The sequence below is a fragment of the Leguminivora glycinivorella genome, chromosome 16 (genome assembly GCF_023078275.1).
Source record: "Leguminivora glycinivorella isolate SPB_JAAS2020 chromosome 16, LegGlyc_1.1, whole genome shotgun sequence".
NCBI lineage: Eukaryota > Metazoa > Arthropoda > Insecta > Lepidoptera > Tortricidae > Leguminivora > Leguminivora glycinivorella.
The window spans coordinates 7,623,760-7,648,131 of record NC_062986.1 but is presented as its reverse complement, the minus strand read 5'-3'; the positions used below and the strand labels follow the sequence as shown (position 1 = coordinate 7,648,131).

The 24,372-nt window shown below is 38.4% G+C and overlaps 2 protein-coding genes across 4 annotated transcripts in view; one reads left to right on the top strand and one right to left on the bottom strand.

Annotated features, from left to right (window-relative positions):
* Positions 1 to 719: 719 nt before the first annotated feature.
* On the bottom strand, positions 720 to 20,871 carry LOC125234686 (RING finger protein nhl-1-like). The gene is made up of 9 exons (XM_048141030.1): positions 20,014 to 20,871; positions 18,819 to 18,943; positions 18,217 to 18,488; positions 9,460 to 9,579; positions 8,867 to 9,082; positions 8,327 to 8,541; positions 2,970 to 3,196; positions 2,380 to 2,546; positions 720 to 2,095 (listed from the first exon to the last, which is right to left on the bottom strand). Exons 1-9 carry the CDS (start codon positions 20,184 to 20,186, stop codon positions 1,619 to 1,621), a joined length of 1,992 nt encoding a protein of 663 aa, XP_047996987.1. The 5' UTR covers positions 20,187 to 20,871; the 3' UTR covers positions 720 to 1,618.
* LOC125234687 overlaps positions 9,514 to 24,372 on the top strand; it is a 43,952-nt gene continuing 29,093 nt past the window's right edge. Inside the window, exons 1-2 of one of the 3 annotated variants that reach the window (XM_048141031.1) lie at positions 9,534 to 9,597; positions 18,549 to 18,610. In XM_048141031.1, the coding sequence (XP_047996988.1) occupies positions 9,550 to 9,597; positions 18,549 to 18,610 (110 nt within the window). In that variant the 5' untranslated portion in view covers positions 9,534 to 9,549. Of the gene's footprint in view, positions 9,598 to 18,548; positions 18,611 to 21,749; positions 21,769 to 24,372 lie in introns of those variants that run through there. The other 2 variants (XM_048141033.1, XM_048141034.1) reach the window with 2 other exon arrangements.

Here is a 24,372-nt window from a genome sequence, read left to right as displayed (position 1 = left end):
CAAGTACTTACCTGCGCCAGTTCTTGAAAATGGCCGTGCCACGCTCTATTGGGATCGATCTATTATCACTGACAGGACTATTGTAGCCAATAAGCCTGACATTGTGATAATAGATCGACCGCAACGCCGGGCCGTGCTCGTTGACATCACCATCCCCCATGATGAGAATCTCGTGAAAGCCGAGAAGGACAAGTCCAGTAAGTACCTAGACTTGGCTCACGAGATAACCACCATGTGGGATGTTGATTCAACGATCATTGTCCCGATAGTCGTTTCAGCGAACGGTCTCATAGCGAAGAGTCTCGACCAACATCTTAAGAGACTCTCGCTCGGTGGTTGGATCAAGGGCCAGATGCAGAAGGCGGTGATTTTGGACACAGCGCGGATAGTCCGACGGTTCCTCTCTCTGCGGCCCTAACCACCGGCAGCTTGGGCCCTGCCCCGCTGCTGGCGGCACCCTAGGTTAGGTTTTTTATAATGTGTTTATATGTTTTATATTGTTTTGTAAGTGTTTTATTTTATTTTACTTTTATACTCATATTGTAAAAAACCTAATCTAAGAAAAGAAATAAATAAAGGAAATAATATGTGTTTATATGTTTTTTTATATTGTTTTGTATGTGTTTTTGTATTTTACTTTTATATCCATATTATAAACAGCCTAGCCTAAGATAGAAAATAAATACTGGGAATATAATAATAATATTATAATCAATCAATCAATCATCTGCTTTGGGTGGGAAGGCAGCATCATTCTATTTTATTATCACTTCACCAAATACATAATTTTGACTCAGGTATATCTGGAAGTACCCTCAAATATTATTATAGTAGAATTATATTTAGTCATGTTAAAAATGTATCGTTTAAGCCCTAGGGCCTAAATTATGGATAATTTAATTGTAAGTCGAATCTCTGTGATTTTGTTTCTCAGTGCATCTATTTTAAGTCTTTTTAGTGGTAATAGTTCTTTTAGTCAATTGTATTAATTGATAGTAAGTAAAAATATTATTTTTTCTATGACCAACATCAAAATATCATTTACTAAATGCATCCAATCCCACTTATTAAACATTATTTTTAAGATTAATGCAAATTTATTTTCTGTATCTACACGTTTCCATATGAAATAAAAATTGTTATACACAAGGCAAGTTTTTACTTCAATCCTACAACAAAAACTATCTATGACGGTGAGATATCGCTATCTCACTTTAGCAACTAGTTGCCTCCTTCTCATGTAGGCTGGGAGCACAATAATGAGTATTATGTAAGTTCAATGTGGAAAAGACCGTCGTACCAGTGTGGGCAGCCGAATGCACAAACGCTTACGAAACGCTCACGATAATATCTCTTTCGTAGCTATCTATCTCTATTGCTCTTGCGTATTGGCGCGACAGAGCCAGACTACATTTCTGAGGCGTTTCGGTGGGGTTTCAAGATCATCATTTACAATCTCATCAATCAACATCACTTACATTCTCGGCAGAGCAGAAGAAGTGAATCTCTTCCTTTGTAGAATTTCTGAGCGGAGTGAGTATACCTACAAATCTGAATAATCTGATATTAGTATCGCATTGTTGGCATCGTGAATATATACGCTACAACAGCGCTAGAGTTAAATAAAATTGACGCTATGATTCTTCGTATCACTAACGATAATATCCAACTGTTTACTAACTGTGATCCCAGAAATCCATCCGAACTTCCCCGCATCCGTACCCAATCCACCAAAAGCCCTCACCAGCTGACCATTCTGCTTAAACACCTGCACTCTACAGTTCCCAGAGTCCCCTACAAGAATGAAACCCATAGGATCCACAGCTAAGACTTCAGGATGTCGGAATTGCCCTTTTCTTTGCCCGACTGAACCGAATTCTTTGATCTTACTCTTATCAGCTTTATTATAAACTTTGACTCGTTTATTCCCGCTGTCTAGTACGACAACTCGGTCGCTGGTGACAGCGACGCTAGTTGGTGCGTTCAACTCTGTGACTGTAAATTCTTTCGTCTCCAAGTTTTTGGTCGTGTAGACAGTTTGGAGCTTGGTCGTGACGCCGATTTGATCGACGAATTTTCCGTCGGGTTGCAGGATCTGGTAAAGAAACAAGTTAATGATGCAATTTCATGAAATTTATACGTACCTACGATCAAAGCAGTGATCTTTTGAAGTTTTTGAAATAGATTTCAGAAAGAGCCGCTACAAAGATGACGACGACAATGAGATGACGTGCCTCATCAGAGGTCGAGTCGCGAGTGTGTTCCTAGTTTCCAACACATACAGCATCTGACTGGCGTTGTCAGCAGCCACATCATCGAGAGACTAGGAAACCATAACCTGATAGTAACACCTATCTGGTAAAAGTGACCAATAACTACCTGAACTCGATCGTTTCCAGTGTCCACCACATATAGCAGCTGACTGGCGTTGTCGGCTGCAATGCCTTCAGGAGACCGGAACATGCCAACCCGACTGCCCTTCTGACCGATGGAGCGGGCGTATTCTCTCTCTTTCGTGAACACATGGACACAGTGCTTCCATTTGTCTGAAAAACATGAAGTCTTGTGAGTATTCCTCATATTCTTGTTGCTAATCCAATAGCATGCTCGTACATATCTGGGTTAAACATATTTAGGTAAGTAAAGAAATATTTTGGGGTGAGTCATTGCAACATTTGCAACAATTGTAATATCGGATAATATTACTTACAACAAGTCTAATACATATAAATAACCTAAAAACTGACCGAGATACCTATTCCTCAAAATTACATGTTACATAACTCTCCTGTCAGCCCGTGACACAGCATCATATCTTCGCAAGTCAATCTAGTTGCTGTCGTTGTTGACTCCGCTTGACGATCAATTTGCAACTGATAAGTGCCCAATTGTCCAACATACGATTAATTGTTCCAAGAACTTACACTATGAATTCAAAGATTCGAAGGAGGAGGAGATTCAAAGATTACCTGTGACATAAATTTCTCCCAAGCTCTTCATAAAGGCAATATGCACCGGGCACAACATTTCTTCACACGTCAGCCTGGTGACTATCTTGGCCTGGGTTCGTTCCACAACTAACACGCTATGGGTATCCATGCCACACACGTAAAGATAGTTGTTCCATGGACTGATGCCCACGCCGCAGGGACGCGCGGTTTTACGCCAGACGTAGTGGGGGGTGAAGTTACGGGATCTGCAAAAGGCAATCATCATGTTAGGTCTTTATCGCCCACTGCTGAGCATATATCTCTCTTCCAGTACCTACGTCGCTTTTCCTAGTCCTGAGCTAGTCGCACCAAGAAGTGACCCGTTATATTCCGAATGTCGTCCATCCAAAAAGCCAACGGATACTAGGCACTTCTTACGGCCACCATTCCATCAACAGTTATGTAGTTAGTTTAATATTTATTTAAGATGTAAGCGGACTTTCCTAGGACTTTGCGAGGACAAGGAAAGCTACGGATGACAGAAATCATACCTCTAAATACCTAGTGGAAGCCTTTCAAAAACACAATAGCAAATAGGTACTAAAACTAAGGAATGGCAAACAAACGAAGGCGCTTAGGGCCACTTGCACCAACGAAAATGGACGGTTAACCCACCATTTTATATATTATGGAATTTGACAGATGACAACCCAGCCCTGAGTTAAGTGGTTGGTGCAAGTGGACCTTAGAAAATTAAATTGGCATCTATTCATTCTAATACTATAATTACCTATGTTTTCCAAAATGCTCGTAAAGCATCATTTCATACTCATACTCATAATTAATTGATAATATATAATTACATGTCATCTTACGTATCTACTATACAAATAATTGTTACCTATGTACTCATGATCGTTGCATATTCAGATACATACATATTATACAAGGTGGCATCCGTAGTTGTTGGGAGACGACGGTGAATCATTTTACCTCTAGGGATCGTACGAGACACATTTTTCCAAGTAGGTATAATTAAATAATTTCATAATTTCTTTATTGCATCCATGGTTACATCTAGGTGTTACATATTTATATTGGTTTCACATGGACCCTGACAGGGTACAGCAAGTCTTAAATCTAAATTATGCTAGGTATTGAATCGATTATAATATTATAATATTGAATTTAACAAGGTAATTATGTAAAAGTATATAATAGGAAACAATGAAATAGGACATAAAGGTAGGTATGTCAAAAAAAAATTAAAATTATTAATGTCACTTGAAGTTGCTACGTATACCAAAATAGATAATATGTCACAGAATATTCAATTAAGAGGGTAAGAAAATAAAAATAAGATTAAAATTATATTAATTAAATTGGCGTGTGTAAATTTGAACTAAAACTAATAGCATTCATTATCATCATTCTTTTCATCCAAAAAATCATTAAGTTTATAGTAGCACTTACCTACTTAGTAATAAATTCTTCAATTCGTTATTAAATTGTTTGTGTGATGTCTGAGTTTTAATATCGTCACTAAGTTTATTATATATTTTGATAGCCATCATTTTTGGGCTTGTTTTGTGTATGTGTAGTTCTGAACGTTCCGGTGGCGCCAGGTTATGTTTGTGCCTACAATATAAAGTTAGTCGCGTTCTAAAAATGCACGTCGCGTTTATCGGGAACGAAGGACTTTAAGAAATTTGCAAGAACATGGCAGCAAAATTGCACAATGCAGCAGCAATTGATAGGCAGTGGAAACAGTACACTGTGAGTACACTATTCCCCGAATAATAGTGTACCTACATTTTCTTGAGACCCTTGAATATTTAAATTTGATATTTACAGTGTTGGATTGTAAAACCGGGTCAGAGTGTAGCAAAGGGTGGCCCATATATAGGACTTAGAAAAATTTTAATTTTTTTTTTGCTCGTTTTTACTACTTTTTTGATCAGAACATTAAAGAATATGTAAAAATAAGCATCTTTTACTGGAACTTTTTTTCTCTAAATTGAGAAATGGCCGAAATATAGCGACACAAAGTTTTATAAATTTCAACACTTAGAAAATTTTCACGCTGAACGGTGTCATTATAACACCTATTTTGGATGAATGAAATATATATGTCACCGCAAGATTGTAAAAACCGTTAGATTATAATTTTACTAGTCAGATTGTAATCTATCGGAAAATTGTCAATAGAACCCGATAGTAAATTCCGTGACAGGGTCGACGAAGCCCCCGCTGCGCGGGGGCTTCTATTCTGGGTGGTTATGCGCTTCGCGCATTTTGGAAGAAACCTAACCAACCTAACCTAACCTTACTCTGGGGCCCCGTTACAAAATTTGAAACTATTTTGGTTAAATTTCGTTTTACAATTTAACGGATTCTCGCCATTATATTATAATTTAACGAAAATAAATCCGTAAAATTATGAACGCAGAGGTTCAGTTGACAATAATTTTTTATATACATTCGCGGGGTTACTACTAATGGCAGAGATAATAATAAAATTAAGTCATTGTATCAAAAGAGGGGGGGAGGAGGCGACTCTAGTTTTCTGTGGGCTTCGGCGCTTCGGCTAGCAGCCCTTTCGCCCTTGCGTGCCAGAGCACGGTCACTTCACTCGGCTCCCCTACGCGCCTTCGCTTTATTTTATATACACTCTAGGGTTAGGACAGACAAGACCACGTGGAAAGTGGGGTGCTCTGATTCGGTTTTTGTAGAAAATGATGCACGGTAAATCATATGGCATGGCAAATAAAATTTATGATAATTACAATTCCGTTCATCAGAATTTGTTTTTTGTGGTTTTTGTTTATTTTTTTTAGTTTCTAGTTTTTTTTGTTCGTTTTTTTTTAGTTTTTTGTTTTTTTTGTTGTTTTTGTTTGTTTTTTGTGATTTATTTTTGTTCGTTTTTGTTTAATTTGTTTTTTTGGCACTTTTGTTTCAGTAATTTACTGCTGCCCGCGATTTACTATCTAAACGGGCAACCGGGCCTACAACGGCAATTCCGAAGCTTCAGCCCATGTTTACCGATTCCGGGGTAAACGCGGTGGATGTCAGCGAGAAACCGACGGAATCTCGCTGCATCTGATGCACACCGCCGGAGGATGTTCTGACGGTACATGTACTTCCCCATGTACCACTTCAGTCTCTTATCACTCCGGCATGAACGGCAATGGCGCTTCAGCTCTAGCCATTGCCGTTCGATGGTGTTGGTGTGCACCTTCACCCGCACATTGGTTGACCCCGGAATTGGTAAACCGAGACTGGGATGCGCGGCAATATCAACAGTCCCCGCCACATATTCTAAACTGTGATTGACCACAGAATGGCCGCGCATCCCTAGCCTGAGATGGACCCCAGTATAGGAGCGGTGCATATCAGACATAATATATGAGTCTTCCTGCACCGCTGCCTGTATAATGGGGTCCAGCGTCAGCCGAGACTTGTCCCGTATCAGTTCTACATGGACCCGTTTGGTGAGACGGCTGACACACCCAAAGGTCCAAGTTTGGCGCTTTAGCAGCCGTCCCCTGTGATACTTATTTGTGTAGAGGTGACTTTCGTCCACCTCTACAACGTCCTCCGGGCCACCAATTGGTTTGCGGCCGTGGGCCTCTGCCACCTCGCAAACCTCTCTAAGAAAATGATACATCTGTATCGCCGTCTTTCTGGTAACGCCAGCGTCTTTCGCGGCTTGCGTCACCTTGTCATTACGAAAGAAGTGCATCGCAAGCCGCAGAGTCTTTAAGACGCTGACCTTACTCCTTTCAAAGAAAGTATTTTTTGTCGGCGATACAGTTGTCCTACATGATTTTCTGAAACAGTGCCACCTGTAGCCCAACTTGTATGACACTTTTATTATGTCTTTTTTCATAAGAGTCCTACATTTGGGACACCGCGGAGGATTTTTTGGCAATAACAGCCATTCCTGAGCAGCCTCCACCGCGGCGTCCTCATTTGGGATAGTGGCTGCATAATTCCATAAAGAAAAATTCCTCGCCAAAATAACCTCGAGAGGTAACATAATAAATAATAATAGATATTAAATTAACCAACAATACCTAACTAAAACAATAACAATAAATAACTAAAATAACAATAACCAACAACAATAACAACCAACAATAACAACCAACAATAACAATAACCAACAACAATACCTCAACATCCAACGAAAAGCGCCTAAAAATCTTACGAAATTATAGACAAAACTCGCCGTATTTCGCGGACCTACATCAACTCGGTTCCGGCCCTTCAAAAAGTTTACGACATAAAGTAATCGGTCGCGCCGGCACACCGCGCGAGGCCGGCACGGAGAGCGGACGTGTGCTCCGAATACATTTTTGAAATATTTATAGTTCGAAATATATTGTTCACAGAGAGTTTTGTACCATACAAAATATGTTTATTATATTTTATTCTACAGTATACAAATAAAAAAACATGTTATAATGACACAACTTTGATTGAAAAAAGTGCTATCTTAAAATTTTCCATACATTTTTCCTTAATATCTTATCGAAATTTTCAAAAAAAAAAAACAAGTTTACAGAAAAGTTGCCCATACAAAACATGCATATTTTAACGTCTTCTAGACGATAGCATCATAAAATATAAGTGTCATAATGACACCACATACATCAAAAGTCCTGCGCCCTTCATACTGTGATAACTTCGTAATGGTGGCTCGTAGAAAAAAGTTTATTTGAAATAATATGGTTTTTTCGACATATAAAATATGATTACAATGGAAAATAAATAAAAAAAATTTTGGTCAAAATTTTTCTAAGTCCCAGGTACGGCCACCCTTTCCTACACCCCAACCTAAAACCGAGCGTTAACCATTTAAAGGGTTGTAAAATTTTCATTTGTCTACGTTTCTATGCGTCAGCTAACCTTTAGGCTTTAGGTTAACTAGCCATCAGGCTTTTAATGCGAATTTCTGATTGGATGCTATGCATTAAACACGTCGCTTTTTCTTTTATTATGCTCTGAGTTTTTTTTAGTCTGCTTAGAGACCATCAGTTCTTATAATGCCAAGCTCTCTTCATATTCCAACGAAACTTCCTGCCGCAGACAGGAGTTGCTGAGTCCAGTTTGAAGGGAAGTTCTCTTTCTCATTTACCTGTAGTGTAACGCCAAGCTCTCTTTACTCTACAACGGGTCGTTCTGCCGACCAGCTGTGGGCATCGGGTCATCTGATTCAGCTTCCGGTGGAGTAGCTGAATCCATCTCGATACGTTCTCCTTGTCATTTACCTGTACTCTCCTCACTTTCCAAAGATTCGTTCTACTCTTTCACGAGTCACTTGATGCGACCCAACAGGAGTTACTGCAGAATCTATGGGAGTCTACCTCTATGCGTTTCTTGTTACCATTTACCTGTAATGTAACACCAAGCTCTCTTCACTTTCCAACGGATCGTTCTGCCGACCAGCCGTGGGCACCGGGTCATCAGACTCAGCTTCCAGCGGAGTAGCCGAATCCATTTCTATGCGGAAGTTCTCCTTGTCGAAAACGAATCGCTCTGAGTCCCATTTGGAAACGTCAGACAGAAGCTGGACGGCATTATGGTGCAGGTTCATGTAGGTGGTTACCTGAGAAACAAACAAGAGTTAAAAGGGTTTTAAAGTGTGTTGGTAACTTTATCAATTAGCTACGTAAGAAAAGTCGTTATATCAGTATTTTTCTCAGTTGTTCTTTAGCAACATAGGGTACCTAGCTACATTCAAAACACATACCGAACGCAACGCCTCAAATAAACCAGTATTTTTGGAACCTCTTGAGTACGCATTGTTATTAAGGATCTTATAGCTATACTACAAGTCTGCCCATGATTCGCTCGGTAAGCGGTATTAAACGACTTGATACCGCGAAACAGGTTGAGCGTAATAAGATAATAACGTAGAAGGGTCAACAAACCTTCGTTTTTTCCTCGACATGCTCCTTTAGTGACATAGTTCTCTTCGCTACTTCCCGGGCCTCCCTCAAAGAGCTCTTAAGAGCTAAAGCTGACATTTCCCCACATTTTTGAAGTTCTGAAGCTTCCTTGAGTAACTTGTCTTTACTTTCGATGATCGCATCTATTTTTTCGTCCGCAGTGATGACTATTTGTTCAGTTACGCGTTCACAGCGGTCCTTGACAAAATGAATAATTAAACAGGAGGCATAATGAGAGTAATAGTTTCTAATTTGTGTTAGTAGATATTAAATATTTCCACGACGTGCTTGGAATAAATATGTAAGTACAGTGCGCGGCAGACTTTTAGACCATTAGACGCGGCGGTTCGCGCATCGTACACATACGAGCAAAAAGCTACCTACTTAATAAGAAAAATCACTTCTGCGCAGGTAAGGTCACATGGTCTAAAAGTTTACCGCGCACTATACAGTGAGGTACAACAACATACCCAATTATTAATTGGAGTTCATCCTCGAACTTCGGAGGATGTGAAATTACTGAACCTAAATTAGTATGAATGGTGAATGGGACATATATTTAACTTATAATTTACCTTGTAATATTCCACTTTATGTTCCATCCTTTCAGAAGCCGCTTCCAGCTGCTTGAGAATAGATTCAACTTGGGTCCGCATGTCATCCAAATGCTGAGACCAACAGACACGGCAGAAATTCTGGAGACAACAAAAATGGTAAGTAACATAATTCCCATACTCTTTATCTAGGTACCTATGCTGTAAGAGGTTTCATATATACGGAATGAAACCTTTTACAACATTTGAATTTAGAATAATATATAAACGCATAATTATTTTTAAAATCGGGACTTAATCGCGTATAACTACATATTAAACTGACCTCCAACGTTTCAAGGACGGCGTTGTCCCCGTGGTCTCGGAGAAGACTGGCTTGAAATGACATCAACACCTTCTGACAGCCGCGCGAGTTTTTCGAACTACCCGCACTTGATTTTGATTATCAACTTGAACTGTTTGCGCACTAGGGATGTTACTCTGTCGACATACAACACTGACGATATTCGATTTAACAACTGTCGATATTATTTTCGGCTTACACTTATTAATGACAGGATTCCATGTGGATGACATCCTAAAACCTTCGTCCCGATTGAAATTGCGATGTTTTTTGATTTCAATGGCTTCACGCACTTTTCTACTGTAGAAATGGCGTTCCGTGGAAAGGACTTTAGGGTCATGTAGTTCGATCCAGTGGTTTGGCCCTGACTCTAACAAATGTTCAGCCACGGCAGACTTGTTAATATGTAGTTATACGCGATTAAGTCCCGATTTTAAAAATAATTATGTGTAATAATCGTGAAAGTTTAAATCAGTGTAATATATAAATAGACGGAGAGCTGGCAGGATTTTGGAGTAGGTCCTTGAGGCAACCTGGAAAGGTGCTCAGATGCTTCTCTGATCATAGCCAACATCAGGTCTGCAAGTCTGGCAGCGGGGCTTTATCGAGCTATGAATTTTTAAAGATTCAATTTTTTGAGGCCCAAAAAAGGTGTTTGAGGCAACCTGGAATTATTAAAAAGTGAAAATAGAGTTCCTCAGAAGTCGCATAGTATTTATGCCAGATCATTTGGCCGGGTCCTTCACCGTGCCAGAACGGTACAAAGTGGTAAAAAAAAAAATTCCAAAAAAGGTTCTTGAGGCAGTCTGTCATTTTTACCAGTGAAAGATGAGGGTCTAAATAGCCATGGAAAAATAATGCCATGACATGAGGTGGGGTCCGTACCCTGCCATTCGATCTTGAAAGTCATTTTTTTAGTTTTTCGTAAATAACTCGCAAACGGTGGCCCACAGCAAATAAATATGTTAAACAGAAAATATCTACATAAAATTTCCTACAAGAAAGGTTATGTACGTTTTTTCGATAGGATCAATATATACATGGATAATTTAGTAAGAAAGTTTTTTTTAATCGATTACATGCTCCGTTTTTCGTCAATACCTCGTAAACGGTGGCCCACAGCAAAAAAATATGTTAAACAGAAAATATCTACATACAATTTCCTATAAGAAAGGTTATATAACTTTTTTCGCTAGGATCAATTTTTTAGTTGGAAAGTACTTTTAAATAGATATTTGAGCCGTTTTTTGTTGATAACTCAAAAACGGTGGCTCACAGCCAAAAATAATGTTAGACAGAATTAATCTACATAATATTTTCTACAAGAAAGGTTCTATAAGATTTTTCGCTAGGATCAATATTTTAGTTGGAAAGTATTTTTAAATAGATTTCATGGGCAGTTTTCTGTTAATAACTCGAAATCGGTGGCTCACAGCCAAAAATAATGTTATACAGAATTAATCTAAATAATATTTCCTACAAGAAAGGTTCTATAACATTTTTCGCTAGAATCAATATTTTAGTTGGAAAGTATTTTTGAATAGATTTCATGGGCCGTTTTTTGTTAATAACTCGAAATCGGTGGCTCACAGCCAAAACTAATGTTTCACAGAATTAATCTTCATAATATTTCCTACAAGAAAGGTTCTTTAATATTTTTCGCTAGGATCAATATTTTAGTTGGAAAGTATTTTTCCAACTTCCCGGACCGCCGGCGAGTCCATCAGGGACGCTCCGGGCCTTAGGCCCTATGCGGAGCTCGGCCTTCGGCCTTCGCTCGGCTCCGAAGCTCCACCGTTGGGCCTTCGGCCCGCCGGTTACGCTTGTTTAAGACACTTTTGTAAAGAAATTGTATGGGAGCACTTTATGCCCGCAGTGAAATTACTTTGATTTGGCCCGTGAAGGTGAAGTCTAAAGGTGAGCTCCGTTCCTGCGGCCCTCCGCGGGGTCGGCCTTCGGCCTCCCACCCTGAAGCTCGCCCTTCGGGCTCGCGAAAATACTTGAAAAAATTATTTTGCCATAACGGCGGCCATCTTGGATTTTCGAAAAATTTTTTTTGACATTTGTATTCTAGGGGCCCATACCTCTCCGCATGCAAAATTTCAGCGCGCTCGGACCAACTTGAAAAAAAAAGTCGGCCATTTTGAATTTTTTTGATGCAACTTTTTTCTACTCGGGCTCCTGTATGACATTTGATCGAGCACCCCCCGGCTATCTCTTACGGTTTAAAAGTTGCCATACAAAAAAAGTGGAATTTTTTTCCCATTTGTAGCATTTTTCAAATTTTTTTTATATCATTCTAATCTAGACCCTAGAGAGATTCTATGACCAAAATTTGAGCACTCTAGGATAAACTTGAAAAATCGACAAAAAACAAGTCGGCCATTTTGAAAAAAAAATGGCGGCCTCTAAAACTGCCCAGGGTCCTCTATGACATTTGGTCGAGCACCCCCCCAATATCTCCCCCCGTTTAGCCAGGCCGTCCAACATTTTTTGACCCAAGAGTCGCAGACCTGATTCCATATTTTTCCCACACGTCTCCCCGCTCCCTCTATACAAAGACACTTCGACCGTCGAAATCGGTTTAGCCGTTCTCCAGATATAGGGAGAGGTTAGAAATCAGTGGGGTTGCAGCTATATATAAGACCGTATGCCTGTTTGCCACCCACGGGATCAAGATTTGTTAAGTAGCAGTATACAGCAGGACGATCGAACGCAAGTCCGTTGTCTACGACCTACGAGCGCTCGGCGCAGACTGAGCGGGCCCGTATCAACACAGTGTATTTTATTCGAATTTTAGGTGCTTTAAAAAAATGTCTGTCGACAGAAAGGTATGTCCTATATGTATAATTTTTTTTTATATGTCAACAAGAAGTTCTAGTTTAGGATAATATTATTTAAGAGTTACAATAAATGCAGGAATCCCAGGAAAAATACATAATGTAAACCTCTTTTTATCGAAAAAATGGGGAAGATACGGAAGGTTATTTATTAAATCCACCATTTCAAATAAATCTTAAAATGTCAAACTATGATTACCTCGTACAGCACGGGGAGCATGGTCGCGCGATAGACGATAAAATAGCAGGCCGTCCCTATCGCACTATTTGTAAGTGCGATATCCGGACGGCCTGATATTTTATCGTTTATCGCGCGACCATGCTTCCCGTGCTGGATATAACAAATAGGATTGTGATTATTTATTACCCCAAATAACATATTTAACAGCACAATCACGATTCTAAACGAGTGATCCCACTACGAAATTTGAAAACGTCTACCGAAAAAACTGATTTGTTTTAAGTATAAAAAGACATATTTTAAAATATTATATTATGATTAACTAGCTTAAGATATGTTCTTTTAGGAACATTATCAGTTTTTTAATAATCACTTAAGTATAGTTTCTTTATAGTTTTGAATGAAAAATGTTACATTTTGCAAAAAACGCTCTTCTTTAGGAATAAGGCCTCTTAACCTTGGTTGATTCCGTTTCGCGCTACTTAGATAGAGGGATGCAGGTGGACGTGCTGTACTTTGATTTAAAAAAAGCCTTTGATCGCGTAGATAACGACGTACTCTTAAGCAAATTATGCAGCATTGGTTTCTCGCCTAAACTGTTTTGCCTTTTTGCTAGTTATCTACGTGATAGACGGCAATATGTGCAGCACGGATGCTTTGTGTCGAGTGCCTACCCCACCCGTTCCGGGGTCAGTCAGGGCTCTATTCTGGGTCCTATGCTCTTTGGTGTTATGGTCAATGATCTGGCCTTGGTGCCTAAGCATGCGCAATGCCTACTCTATGCTGACGACCTGAAACTAATTTACAGGGTCCAGGAAGATTCTGACTTACAATGTCAAAGTGATATTGATCGGGTTTATGAATTGAGTCTTGTAAACAAACTTCTGAAACTTCAGTTCAATGTTGACAACTGTGCGGTTATTACTTTTTGTAAAGCGCGTAGTCCCCTGTGTAGGCAGTATCTCCTGGGGTGGAAACCCATCGCCCGTGTCACATTGATACGGGACTTGGGGGTTGTTTTAGATTCCCACCTTAACTTTCATGAGCACATGACAATGCTTGCTGCAGACTGTTACCGCAGGCTTGGGTTTGTTGTCCGCAACGCCAAAGAATTTGACAAGCCCTCATGAGAAGTAAGCTTGAGACAGCCTCAGCCGTTTGGAATCCCCATGAAGCGCCCTACATCCTGCTGCTCGAAAAGGTCCAAAAAAACATTTTTGCGTTTCTTTTATAAAAAAATGTACGGGTATTACCGATTCTTGTACCCAACAAAATTCCTTTTGGGGACGTTGGGTTTCTTCTCGTTAGAAGTTAGGCGTAATGTCGCGCTGATGTCTGTTGCATGTGGTATTTTGAAGGGGGAGTCAGATTGCCCGGTTTTAGTATCCCAGCTGGTCCGTCTATTTGTTCCCTCTGTGACGAAATATGCTTTTCGTGATGCCTACATTCACGAAAAGCATATAACCCCTACTGGCGGTGCCGGCCGCTCGAACCGTGTTTTGCCGCAAGTAACCGCTAGTTCGTGCACTGCAAATAGTGAATGAGTTTTAAGGGCGTTTATACGTGACGAATGCATGAGGTTTTGTGTGGGATTGGATGCTAGGCCTTCATCTGTTATTTTTTAGTTATGTTATGGTATGTAATGTTTTGATTTTGCTGTTTATTTAATATTTAATTTTGTGTTACTTGTTGTAATGTTTATTTAAAATTCACGGTGCTTTAGTTTTGTATACTGTCATACTGTGTAATTTTCTTTGTGTAAATAAATAAATAAATCTATTTAAATATAATAATATTTTTTAACGTTATCATTATCAATTTTAGGATCAATAGATCCTAGCGAAAAAACGTACAAAACTTTTATTGTAGCAAATTTTATGTTTGTTATTCCCGTTGAAGATTGATTTAGCTGTGGACCACCGTTTTCGAGTTATTTGCAAAAAACGGCTCGTGTAATCTATTTAAAATACTGTCCTACTAAAATATTGATCCTAACGAAAAATCATACATAACGTTTCTTGTAGCAAATATTATATAGATTATTTCTGTTTAATATTATTTCTGGTAATGGGGCACCGTTTTTGATGTTATTAACAAAAAGCGGCCCATGTAATCTATTTCAAAATACTTTCCAACTAAAATATTGATCCTAGCGAAAAAACGTATAGAACCTTTCTTATAGGAAATTTTATGTAGATTTTATTCTCGTGAACATTTTATTTAGCTGTGGGCCACCGTTTACGAGGTATTTACAAAAAACGGCCCATGAAATCTATTTAAAAATATTTTCCAACTAAAATATTGATCCTAGCGAAAAATCTTATAGAACCTTTCTTGTAGGAAATATTATGACGACTAATTCTGTATACCATTATTTTTGCTGTGAGCCACCGTTTTTGAGTTATCAACAAAAAGCGGCCCATTTAAAAATACTTTCCAACTAAAATATTGATTCTAGCGAAAAAACGTATAGAACCTTTCTTGTAGGAAATCTTATGTAGATTTTTTTCTCGAGAACATTTTATTTAGCTGTTGGCCACCGTTTACGAGGTATTTACAAAAAACGGCCCATGAAATCTATTTAAAAATACTTCCCAACTAAAATATTGATCCTAGCGAAAAATATTATAGAACCTTTCTTGTAGGAAATATTATGAAGATTAATTCTGTGTAACATTAGTTTTGGCTGTGAGCCACCGATTTCGAGTTATTAACAAAAAACGGCCCATGAAATCTATTTAAAAATAATTTCCACCTAAAATATTGATTCTAGCGAAAAATGTTATAGAACCCTTCTTGTAGGAAATATTATGTAGATTAATTTTGTGTAACATTAGTTTTGGCTGTGAGCCACCGATTTCGAGTTATTAACAAAAAACGGCCCATGTAATCTATTTAAAAATACTTTCCAACTAAAATATTGATTCTAGCGAAAAATGTTATAGAACCTTTCTTGTGGGAAATATTATGTAGATTAATTCTGTTTAACATTATTTTTGGCTGTGAGCCACCGAATTCGAGTTATTAACAAAAAACTGCCCATGAAATGTATTTAAAAATACTTTCCAACTAAAATATTGATTCTAGCGAAAAAACGTATAGAACCTTTCTTGTAGGAAATATTATGTAGATTAATTCTGTCTAACATTATTTTTGGCTGTGAGCCACCGTTTTTGAGTTATCAACAAAAAACGGCCCAAATATCTATTTAAAAATACTTTCCAACTAAAAAATTGATCCTAGCGAAAAAAGTTATATAACCTTTCTTATAGGAAATTGTATGTAGATATTTTCTGTTTAACATATTTTTTTGCTGTGGGCCACCGTTTACGAGGTATTGACGAAAAACGGAGCATGTAATCGATTAAAAAAAACTTTCTTACTAAATTATCCATTTATATATTGATCCTATCGAAAAAACGTACATAACCTTTCTTGTAGGAAATTTTATGTAGATATTTTCTGTTTAACATATTTTTTTGCTGTGAGCCACCGTTTACGAGTTATTTACGAAAAACTAAAAAATTGACTTTCAAGATCGAATGGCAGGGTACGGACCCCACCTCATGTCATGGCATTATTTTTCCATGGCTATTTAGACCCTCATCTTTCACTGGTAAAAATGACAGACTGCCTCAAGAACCTTTTTTGGAATTTTTTTTTACCACTTTGTACCGTTCTGGCACGGTGAAGGACCCGGCCAAATGATCTGGCATAAATACTATGCGACTTCTGAGGAACTCTATTTTCACTTTTTAATAATTCCAGGTTGCCTCAAACACCTTTTTTGGGCCTCAAAAAATTAAATCTTTAAAAATTCATAGCTCGATAAAGCCCCGCTCCCCAGCTGCCAGACTTGCAGACCTGATGTTGGCTATGATCAGAGAAGCATCTGAGCACCTTTCCAGGTTGCCTCAAGGACCTACTCCAAAATCCTGCCAGCTCTTGGACCAAAACGTCAAGGAGAACGAGCGCTTGACGGGGCATTCCAATAGAAGCAGCGATTGGGAGTAGTTGTTGTAATTTAGATCCCATGGAATAAAAAAAATAGTTTCCCATTTGAATTGGTTTAATGGATGCCCTTCACCGATAGGCCGTCTCTCTTACAGTACGTAGCTGGATTGACATATTATTGAACCCTAATTTAATCCTCTTAGTAAGCATTGAATTCATAAATCTTTAAATTCATCTACTATTCTCCATACGTAAATAAGTAGGACTTATATATTTTTTTAAATGGTTTATTCGCTTATTAACTAAGGCAAACATTTCTTATGTTTTGATTTATTCGTATCATATCATCATCACCAATCATATTTATAAATCACGCACACGATGTATATTTTAGACTACAATTAAGTTGTGCACATTTTCTTTCACCAATGTTTGTAATTTGTGTGTAGGTCAGCTAAATCTGTAGGTATATTACGTACCTACCTAGTAAATAAATTATCGGTAGATATTTACTTGTAGGTTTGAGGATTCAAATGACATGCTATAAAAGCAGGTTGATATGGAAATACTTACGAACCAGGACCCAGATAGCATGAAACCTGTACTTAACTGGCAAGGAAAACACCTTATCGCAGTTTTAAAGTGGGCTATGCTACACTACTTACCTACATGTAGGAAAACAGTAACTTAATACTTTGTAATTTAAAAAATTTGGCGCTTAAAATGAACTTTAACGTTTTTCTGTCTAAAAACCTCATTTTTGAAAGCTTTTAATTTTCGATTTTTGACATCAAAGCCGTTAAAAAGGTCAAAAGGCATTTTGAGTAACAATAAGATTTTTTTTTCAATTGGTAATAACTCTGAAACTAGGCGATACTTATCCAGAAAAGTTTAGAGCTACACGATTAGGAATACACTGTTAAAATCTTTCTGGTTGTTCAGGTCCACGGTGTAGATATAATAAATTAAACATAGGCACCTAATTCAATTTTAATCAGGTACCTACTGGACCTAACTGCGTCTTTTAAACAGACCATACATTTTACCTATTAATGTATTATCTGTAATAGGTTTGTTATCAAATAGATTTTGTAGGAGACATCACTGCAGACTATCTAGTGATAGCTTTTTAATTACAGGACGCCTACCTACCGAATGATAAGATTTTTCAACAAATATAAAACTGTTTATATCAAAAAAAGTTTGCCGTGCGAGACTCAGTCGCAGATCCGGAAGTTAATTCTACTCTCTCTTCTTTACATCATCGAATCATATTTCTCCATTTACTCCGGTCTTGGGGAGTTTGGGTACTTTGGGCACTTCATCGTCTTCATCCCTGGCACCAAAGCCACCAAACGCCTTTGTGGAAGAGTATCAGCATTCACACTTCCATTTTCAGCTAGATTCACGAAGCAGTGATAATTAATATTATAATTAATAAGTCTAATAATTACACTTACCAGCTTGCAGTGCTCACACGCGGTGGTATCAACGCTATCACACATAGTCTGACACTGAAAACACCTCACTCCAGCGGCGTACAGTTCCACACTCTGCATTCCTGGTACCATAGGCGTTTGTGGCGGAGTGACAGCCTTTTCACTTCCATTGCTTATTCCGACTAGTTGAAGCAACGAGTCTATGTACAGGTTGGAAGGAAGGTCATTGATGAAGTTAGGGCTGGTGACGTGAATTTTTGTCCGGCAGATTGGGCACTCTAAGATAGGTGAATCTGAAAAATAGATATAAGTTACCTATCGAATAAGGGATACAAGGTTCATTTTCCTTTCAGGGTGAATTTAGTGCAGACGGATCTTCCTGCCTTCAGCTTAATCCACGAGAAAAAGCTGGGAGGTGAGACTTCTGTCTTAATATTCTACAGGTATGCTAATGTCACGTTAGTCAAGGACAACTCATCAGCACCATTTAGAAACGTCTGCTAATGGTTTAGTGAATCGAATGCATCTAAAGCTACGTCTTCAAGTCCATCAAAACAATGCATTGGCAATCATAAGAAAGGCCAAGAGTCAGAGAGTTTAAAGTAGGTGGTGTGTATACGTACTTCCAGCATACACTGCCAAGCAAGCCATGCAGAAAGTGTGCTGGCACGGCAGCATCTTCGGATTGTGGAGCACCTCCAGGCATAGCGAGCATTGGACCAACTCCTTGATCCCTGCTGCTGATGCCCTGTGTGTGATATCTGATATCAGTCAATTAAGCTCAAGAATGATCAACTGGGTTTCCAGGGGGTACACGTAGACACGAGTATAAATGGGAAATGAATTGCAACAGGGCAAAAATTGCTAGTAGGTTGTTTAGGTGTTTACGTAATTCTGAAATTATTCAAGATCGGAATGTGTTATTTTTCGGTGATGGAAAATATCATGAAACATTTTTTTAGGCATCTCAGTATGTAGGTATGTACAGTCGAGTTCATAAATATGTGTACATTTTTTCACGTTATTGGAACGAGTTAAGGTGAAGAAATGTACACATATTTATGAACTCGGCTGTAATTTACGCTATAGCACAGAATATATAATAGTACAAGTACAGAAGGCCCACTGCTTTGATGTTCACGAAATGCCGCCTTTTTAAATGCCTACAAAACTCTAACAAAGAAACGAGCCGCACGTGCGCAGCGTCGGATGATAGGGTTGCCTATGGATTAAAACGAATTAATTCTCAGATAAAATGTTATACTATTTATTCAAGTCTTGACTACTTTCTAGGTATATATACAGTATTTATATATTTTTGTTTAAGCCTTCAGCATCACAAGCCTTATTGAACATTTACGTGGGACTTAATCAATAAGATATGATGTGTAAGATTGTCCTATTTTATTCATTATGTCTATTTAACTAAGCATTATTAGCCATTCCACACGTGGACATCGCATATGAACCTTAAAAAAAACTCGCGACGTAAAGTAACAATAGAAAGTGCGAACGTGCGTTCCGTGAGAACGCGCGCCACCCCTGATTAGGCCGCGAACTCGCGGCCGCTAGCATGTAATTGTAGCGCGGCGATAGAATCGCGGAGTGAGCCGCCCCTGGCTATAGGCGAGTAAAGTAGGATATAGTGCTTGATGTTTTTTTTATTTGTATAGTTCTAATTAGCGCTACATTTATTTAGTGTATATACGTAAGTATATATTATGGACAATCACTAAGCTAGTCTAACTTACGCTGCGTAAGAATGAATGATGAGCTCAAGTCTAATAAGCAACTTCTCAGAAAAAGAGAAAAACTTACGCTCGAGGCCGGGGCTCCAGATTTTGCGCATATTTGTTTGAATTCGATGAAAAAAACTTCACATCCTGTCCATTAGGTGTAGACGGAGTCTTAGGGCTCACATTACCATCTTTCACACTCCTAAAGCTCTTCAGAGAGAACAGAGCTGGTTTCTTCTTTATTTTCTCCGCCATTTTACAAACTGCTTAAATAGTTGACAATCGTAAACTGGCTCCTTTGAATTAGCGATTAGGTACCTACTGATTACGTATCGCTAATTGTTGTATAAATTGATATCTTTTGATAATGTGAATACACGTGTGGTTTTCACCGAGAAAGTACGAGGAAAAATCTTATCTTGCCAACGTGGGATGGAGATAAACCTAAAAATAATAAATAAAGTCAGAAACACTGTTATTAGATCACAAACAAAAGTAACAGACGCACTGCAGTATAGCTTAAGGCAAAAATGGAGATGGGCCGGACATTTGGCAAGGTACAAAGATAATAGGTGGACTGTTCTGGCAACCAAATGGAAAGGTCCTCTTGGAAAAAGAAACAGAGGGAAACAAAGAAAAAGATGGAATGATGACATCATAGAAACCGCAGGAAATAATTGGGAGCATATTGCGGAAAACAAAAACAAATGGAAGAAGATGGAGGAGGCTTTTACCCTCAAGGGATCACACATCAATATATAATAAACAAAATAATATAACAAAATAAATATGGGATGTGTGAGAACAAAGCTAAATAATAATAATAAAAATAATGTGAATAAAGGAGCATTGCTTTGTTGGTGATAAATCTTGATAAGATATTTGGAGTGAGATGGATTGTTGTTGTCCATATTTGCATCCTTTTCTGGCGTTATGCTGTAAAACTTCATAATACCAGGGGCGGCTCACTCCGCGATTGTATCGCCGCGCTACAAGTACATGCTGGCGGCCGCGAGTTCGCGTCCTAATCAGGGGTGGCGCGCGTTCTCACGAAACGCACGTTCGCACTTTCTATTGTTACTTTACGTCGCGAGTTTTTTTAAGGTTCATATGCGATGTCCACGTGTGGAATGGCTAATAATGCATAGTCAAATAGACATCATGAATAAAATAGGACAATCTGACACGGAAAAGTTCAATAAGGCTTGTGATGCTGAAGGCTTAAACAAAAATATATAAATACTGTATATATACCTAGAAAATACCCAAGATTTGAATATATAGTACAACATTTTATCTGAGAATTAATTCGTTTTAATCCATAGGCAACCCTATCATCCGACGTTACGCACGTGCGGCTCGTTTCTTTGTTAGAATTTTGTAGGCATTTAAAAAGGCGGCATTTCGTAAACATCAAAGCAGTGGGCCTTCTGTACTTGTACTATTATATATTCTGTGATAATACCTACACAGGTGTTATCGATTGATTAGATTGAAAATAACTAATGATTAGATAATTAAATGCAAAGATAAGTATAAATAATGACTTCCCTTTATTGCGGCATTCGTTAAATATCTGATACTTGACTTAATTCTAATAATTATCTAATACAGGATTAGGTATTCATTGGTAATAAAAAGTCCCTAATCAATCTATCTGTGGGTACCTATAGCACCTATTGGTATTATAACTTAATATCCATTTTTCTTGTTAGCCGGCAAACGAGCAGACTGATCGCCAGATGGTAAGCTATTACCGCCGCCCATCGACTGAAAGAGAGGAACTACATCACCATCACCAAAGGAAGTGCGTAGCCGGTTTTTAAAATGGGAGAAGGTGCGCTCTTTTCTTGAATTAATTCAGAATCATTATATTTTATGAGATTAAATAATTTAATCTTGATTGTCGCAATTTCTGGTCAATACAAAATACAAAATATAAATAAACAAAAATCTTGACCCCATCCATTGCATCTTAAGCCGATAATGATCACAAATGACCAAGGATTTTATAAAATATGTCAGCTTTAGGTATATTTTGAAATTTGTTCAATGGAGTACCATTGAACAAACTCACATAAGCACAAACGTTTACAGAAAATGGTCCAAACCACGTCCATCCTTTAAACAAATTAATTTAAATAAATCTCTTTTCATATTGACAGAAAGCTCAAATTTTATTGTCAAATTTTTGTGCATTGCGATCCTTTGTCGTACCCTATTACGCTCGTTTTATCATAACATAAGTCATTTCACATACCAATTTCGGATGAACTCTGTTCGCGAAAGTAATCGAGGCATGCAGACATCGAGGCTGCCATATTTTAGGGACGGTAACGGTAAAAACAGGTGAACTTAAATGCATTGCGATGTCATGGCTTCCCGTGGTGCCTATGGTTTATTATCTTGGGTATTTTTGACCGCGAATTTCCTCATACAATCTCTTGTAGGGCTAATTTATGTTTATGTATAATTCATCAGATCTTGCAGCCTACATTATTGTGTTAAATGATTTCCGTCTTGGATGGTGTATGACTATTAGATAAAAGTGGGGCTTACAGTACTTACTTACTTACATTTACCTACATATCAGCCGCGAAGATCACGAATGTCAAACATTTATTAGATGGTCATACTGGCCAAGGTCTGATGGAGGTGACAATATCATCGTGAAAAAAAAACTACTACCTATTGGTGGATGCGCTACGCAGCCAAATGCACAAACGCTTACGATGATATCTTTGACGTAGCTATTTATCTCTACCGCTCTCCATATTGGCGTGACAGAGCCAGACTGCGATTCGATAGGCGTTTAGCGTCTACGATATTAATATCGTAGACGCAAATCACCGATCGAATCCTGCCTGGCCTAAGCCAGCAGAACATATTTTTACAGACAGCATCACAGTAACCACACAGTAGATATGTACATTTTCTTAACCTAATAACACCACAGAATATATAATAGTACAAGTACAGAAGGCCCACTGCTTTGATGTTTACGAAATGCCGCCTTTTTAAATGCCTACAAAATTCTAACAAAGAAACGAGCCGCACGTGCGTAACGTCGGATGATAGGGTTGCCTATGGATTAAAACGAATTAATTCTCAGATAAAATGTTGTACTATATATTCAAATCTTGGGTATTTTCTAGGTATATATACAGTATTTATATATTTTTGTTTAAGCCTTCAGCATCACAAGCCTTATTGAACTTTTCCGTGTCAGATTGTCCTATTTTATTCATGATGTCTATTTGACTATGCATTATTAGCCATTCCACACGTGGACATCGCATATGAACCTTAAAAAAACTCGCGACGTAAAGTAACAATAGAAAGTGCGAACGTGCGTTTCGTGAGAACGCGCGCCACCCCTGATTAGGCCGCGAACTCGCGGCCGCCAGCATGTACTTGTAGCGCGGTGATACAATCGCGGAGTGAGCCGCCCCTGATAACACATAGTTGCAGTCAAATCCCTCGGGCCCACATTCCCTTTCATCAATAACGGGTCCTTAGCCTGCGACCTCTGAACTTAGAACCAAGTCTAGCTCGCGGGGTTTTACCTTTTTAGGACGACGCTATTTATAAACCTTAAGCGTCACGTCCGGTATTTTCAAGATAAGGAAAAAGGCACTAGCGCACTACTAATCGTAGTAGCCGATATCTTTACTTATGCGCAGTTGGTTAGTAATATAATAATAAACAGCTTTTAAAGCCGGAATTACTAAATAAATCCTTTACTGAATGCAACTCTATGAACGTCTGTGAACTAGAAGTAGGCAGATATAAGTAGGTAGTACTGGTCTTTTTAATATCTAATGGAACAAAAGCACTATAGGCGAACATTTATTTAAATTTTTAACCCCCGACGCAAAAACGACAGGGTGTTATAAGTTTGATGTGTCTGTCTGTCTGTGGCATCGTAGCTCCCGAACGGATGAACTGATTTCCATTTAGGTAGTTTTTTTTTGGTTTGAAAGCTGAGTCGAGAGTGTTCTTAGCCATGTTTCATGAAAATCGGTCCACTAATGTCGCGGTCGGGGGTTTTTCAAAATTTTATTTTTGTCGTTAGATTATTATTCATAAACCAGGCAGGCAAGCATGGTCGCGCGATAGACGATAAAACAGACGTTTTATCGTTTATCGCGCGATCATGATTGCCTGCGATGTACTTACCTTGTTCTCCTATTTATTAAATTCCAAAATTGCGACATTTAGGTAGGTATTACAGTCAGCCAAGAAAGTGGTTGGCCGATTTTCGACTCTATATTTTTAAACAGATAAGGTCGAAAAGTGTACAACACATGTTTTGTTTTTCGGGAACTGTTCAGAAATGTGCTTATTACTTAGTCTTATTAACTACAATAATGTCTCGTAGACTCAAAACAAAATCATCTTAATCACAACACACATCGATCAAGCGTATATTTAAGAAATA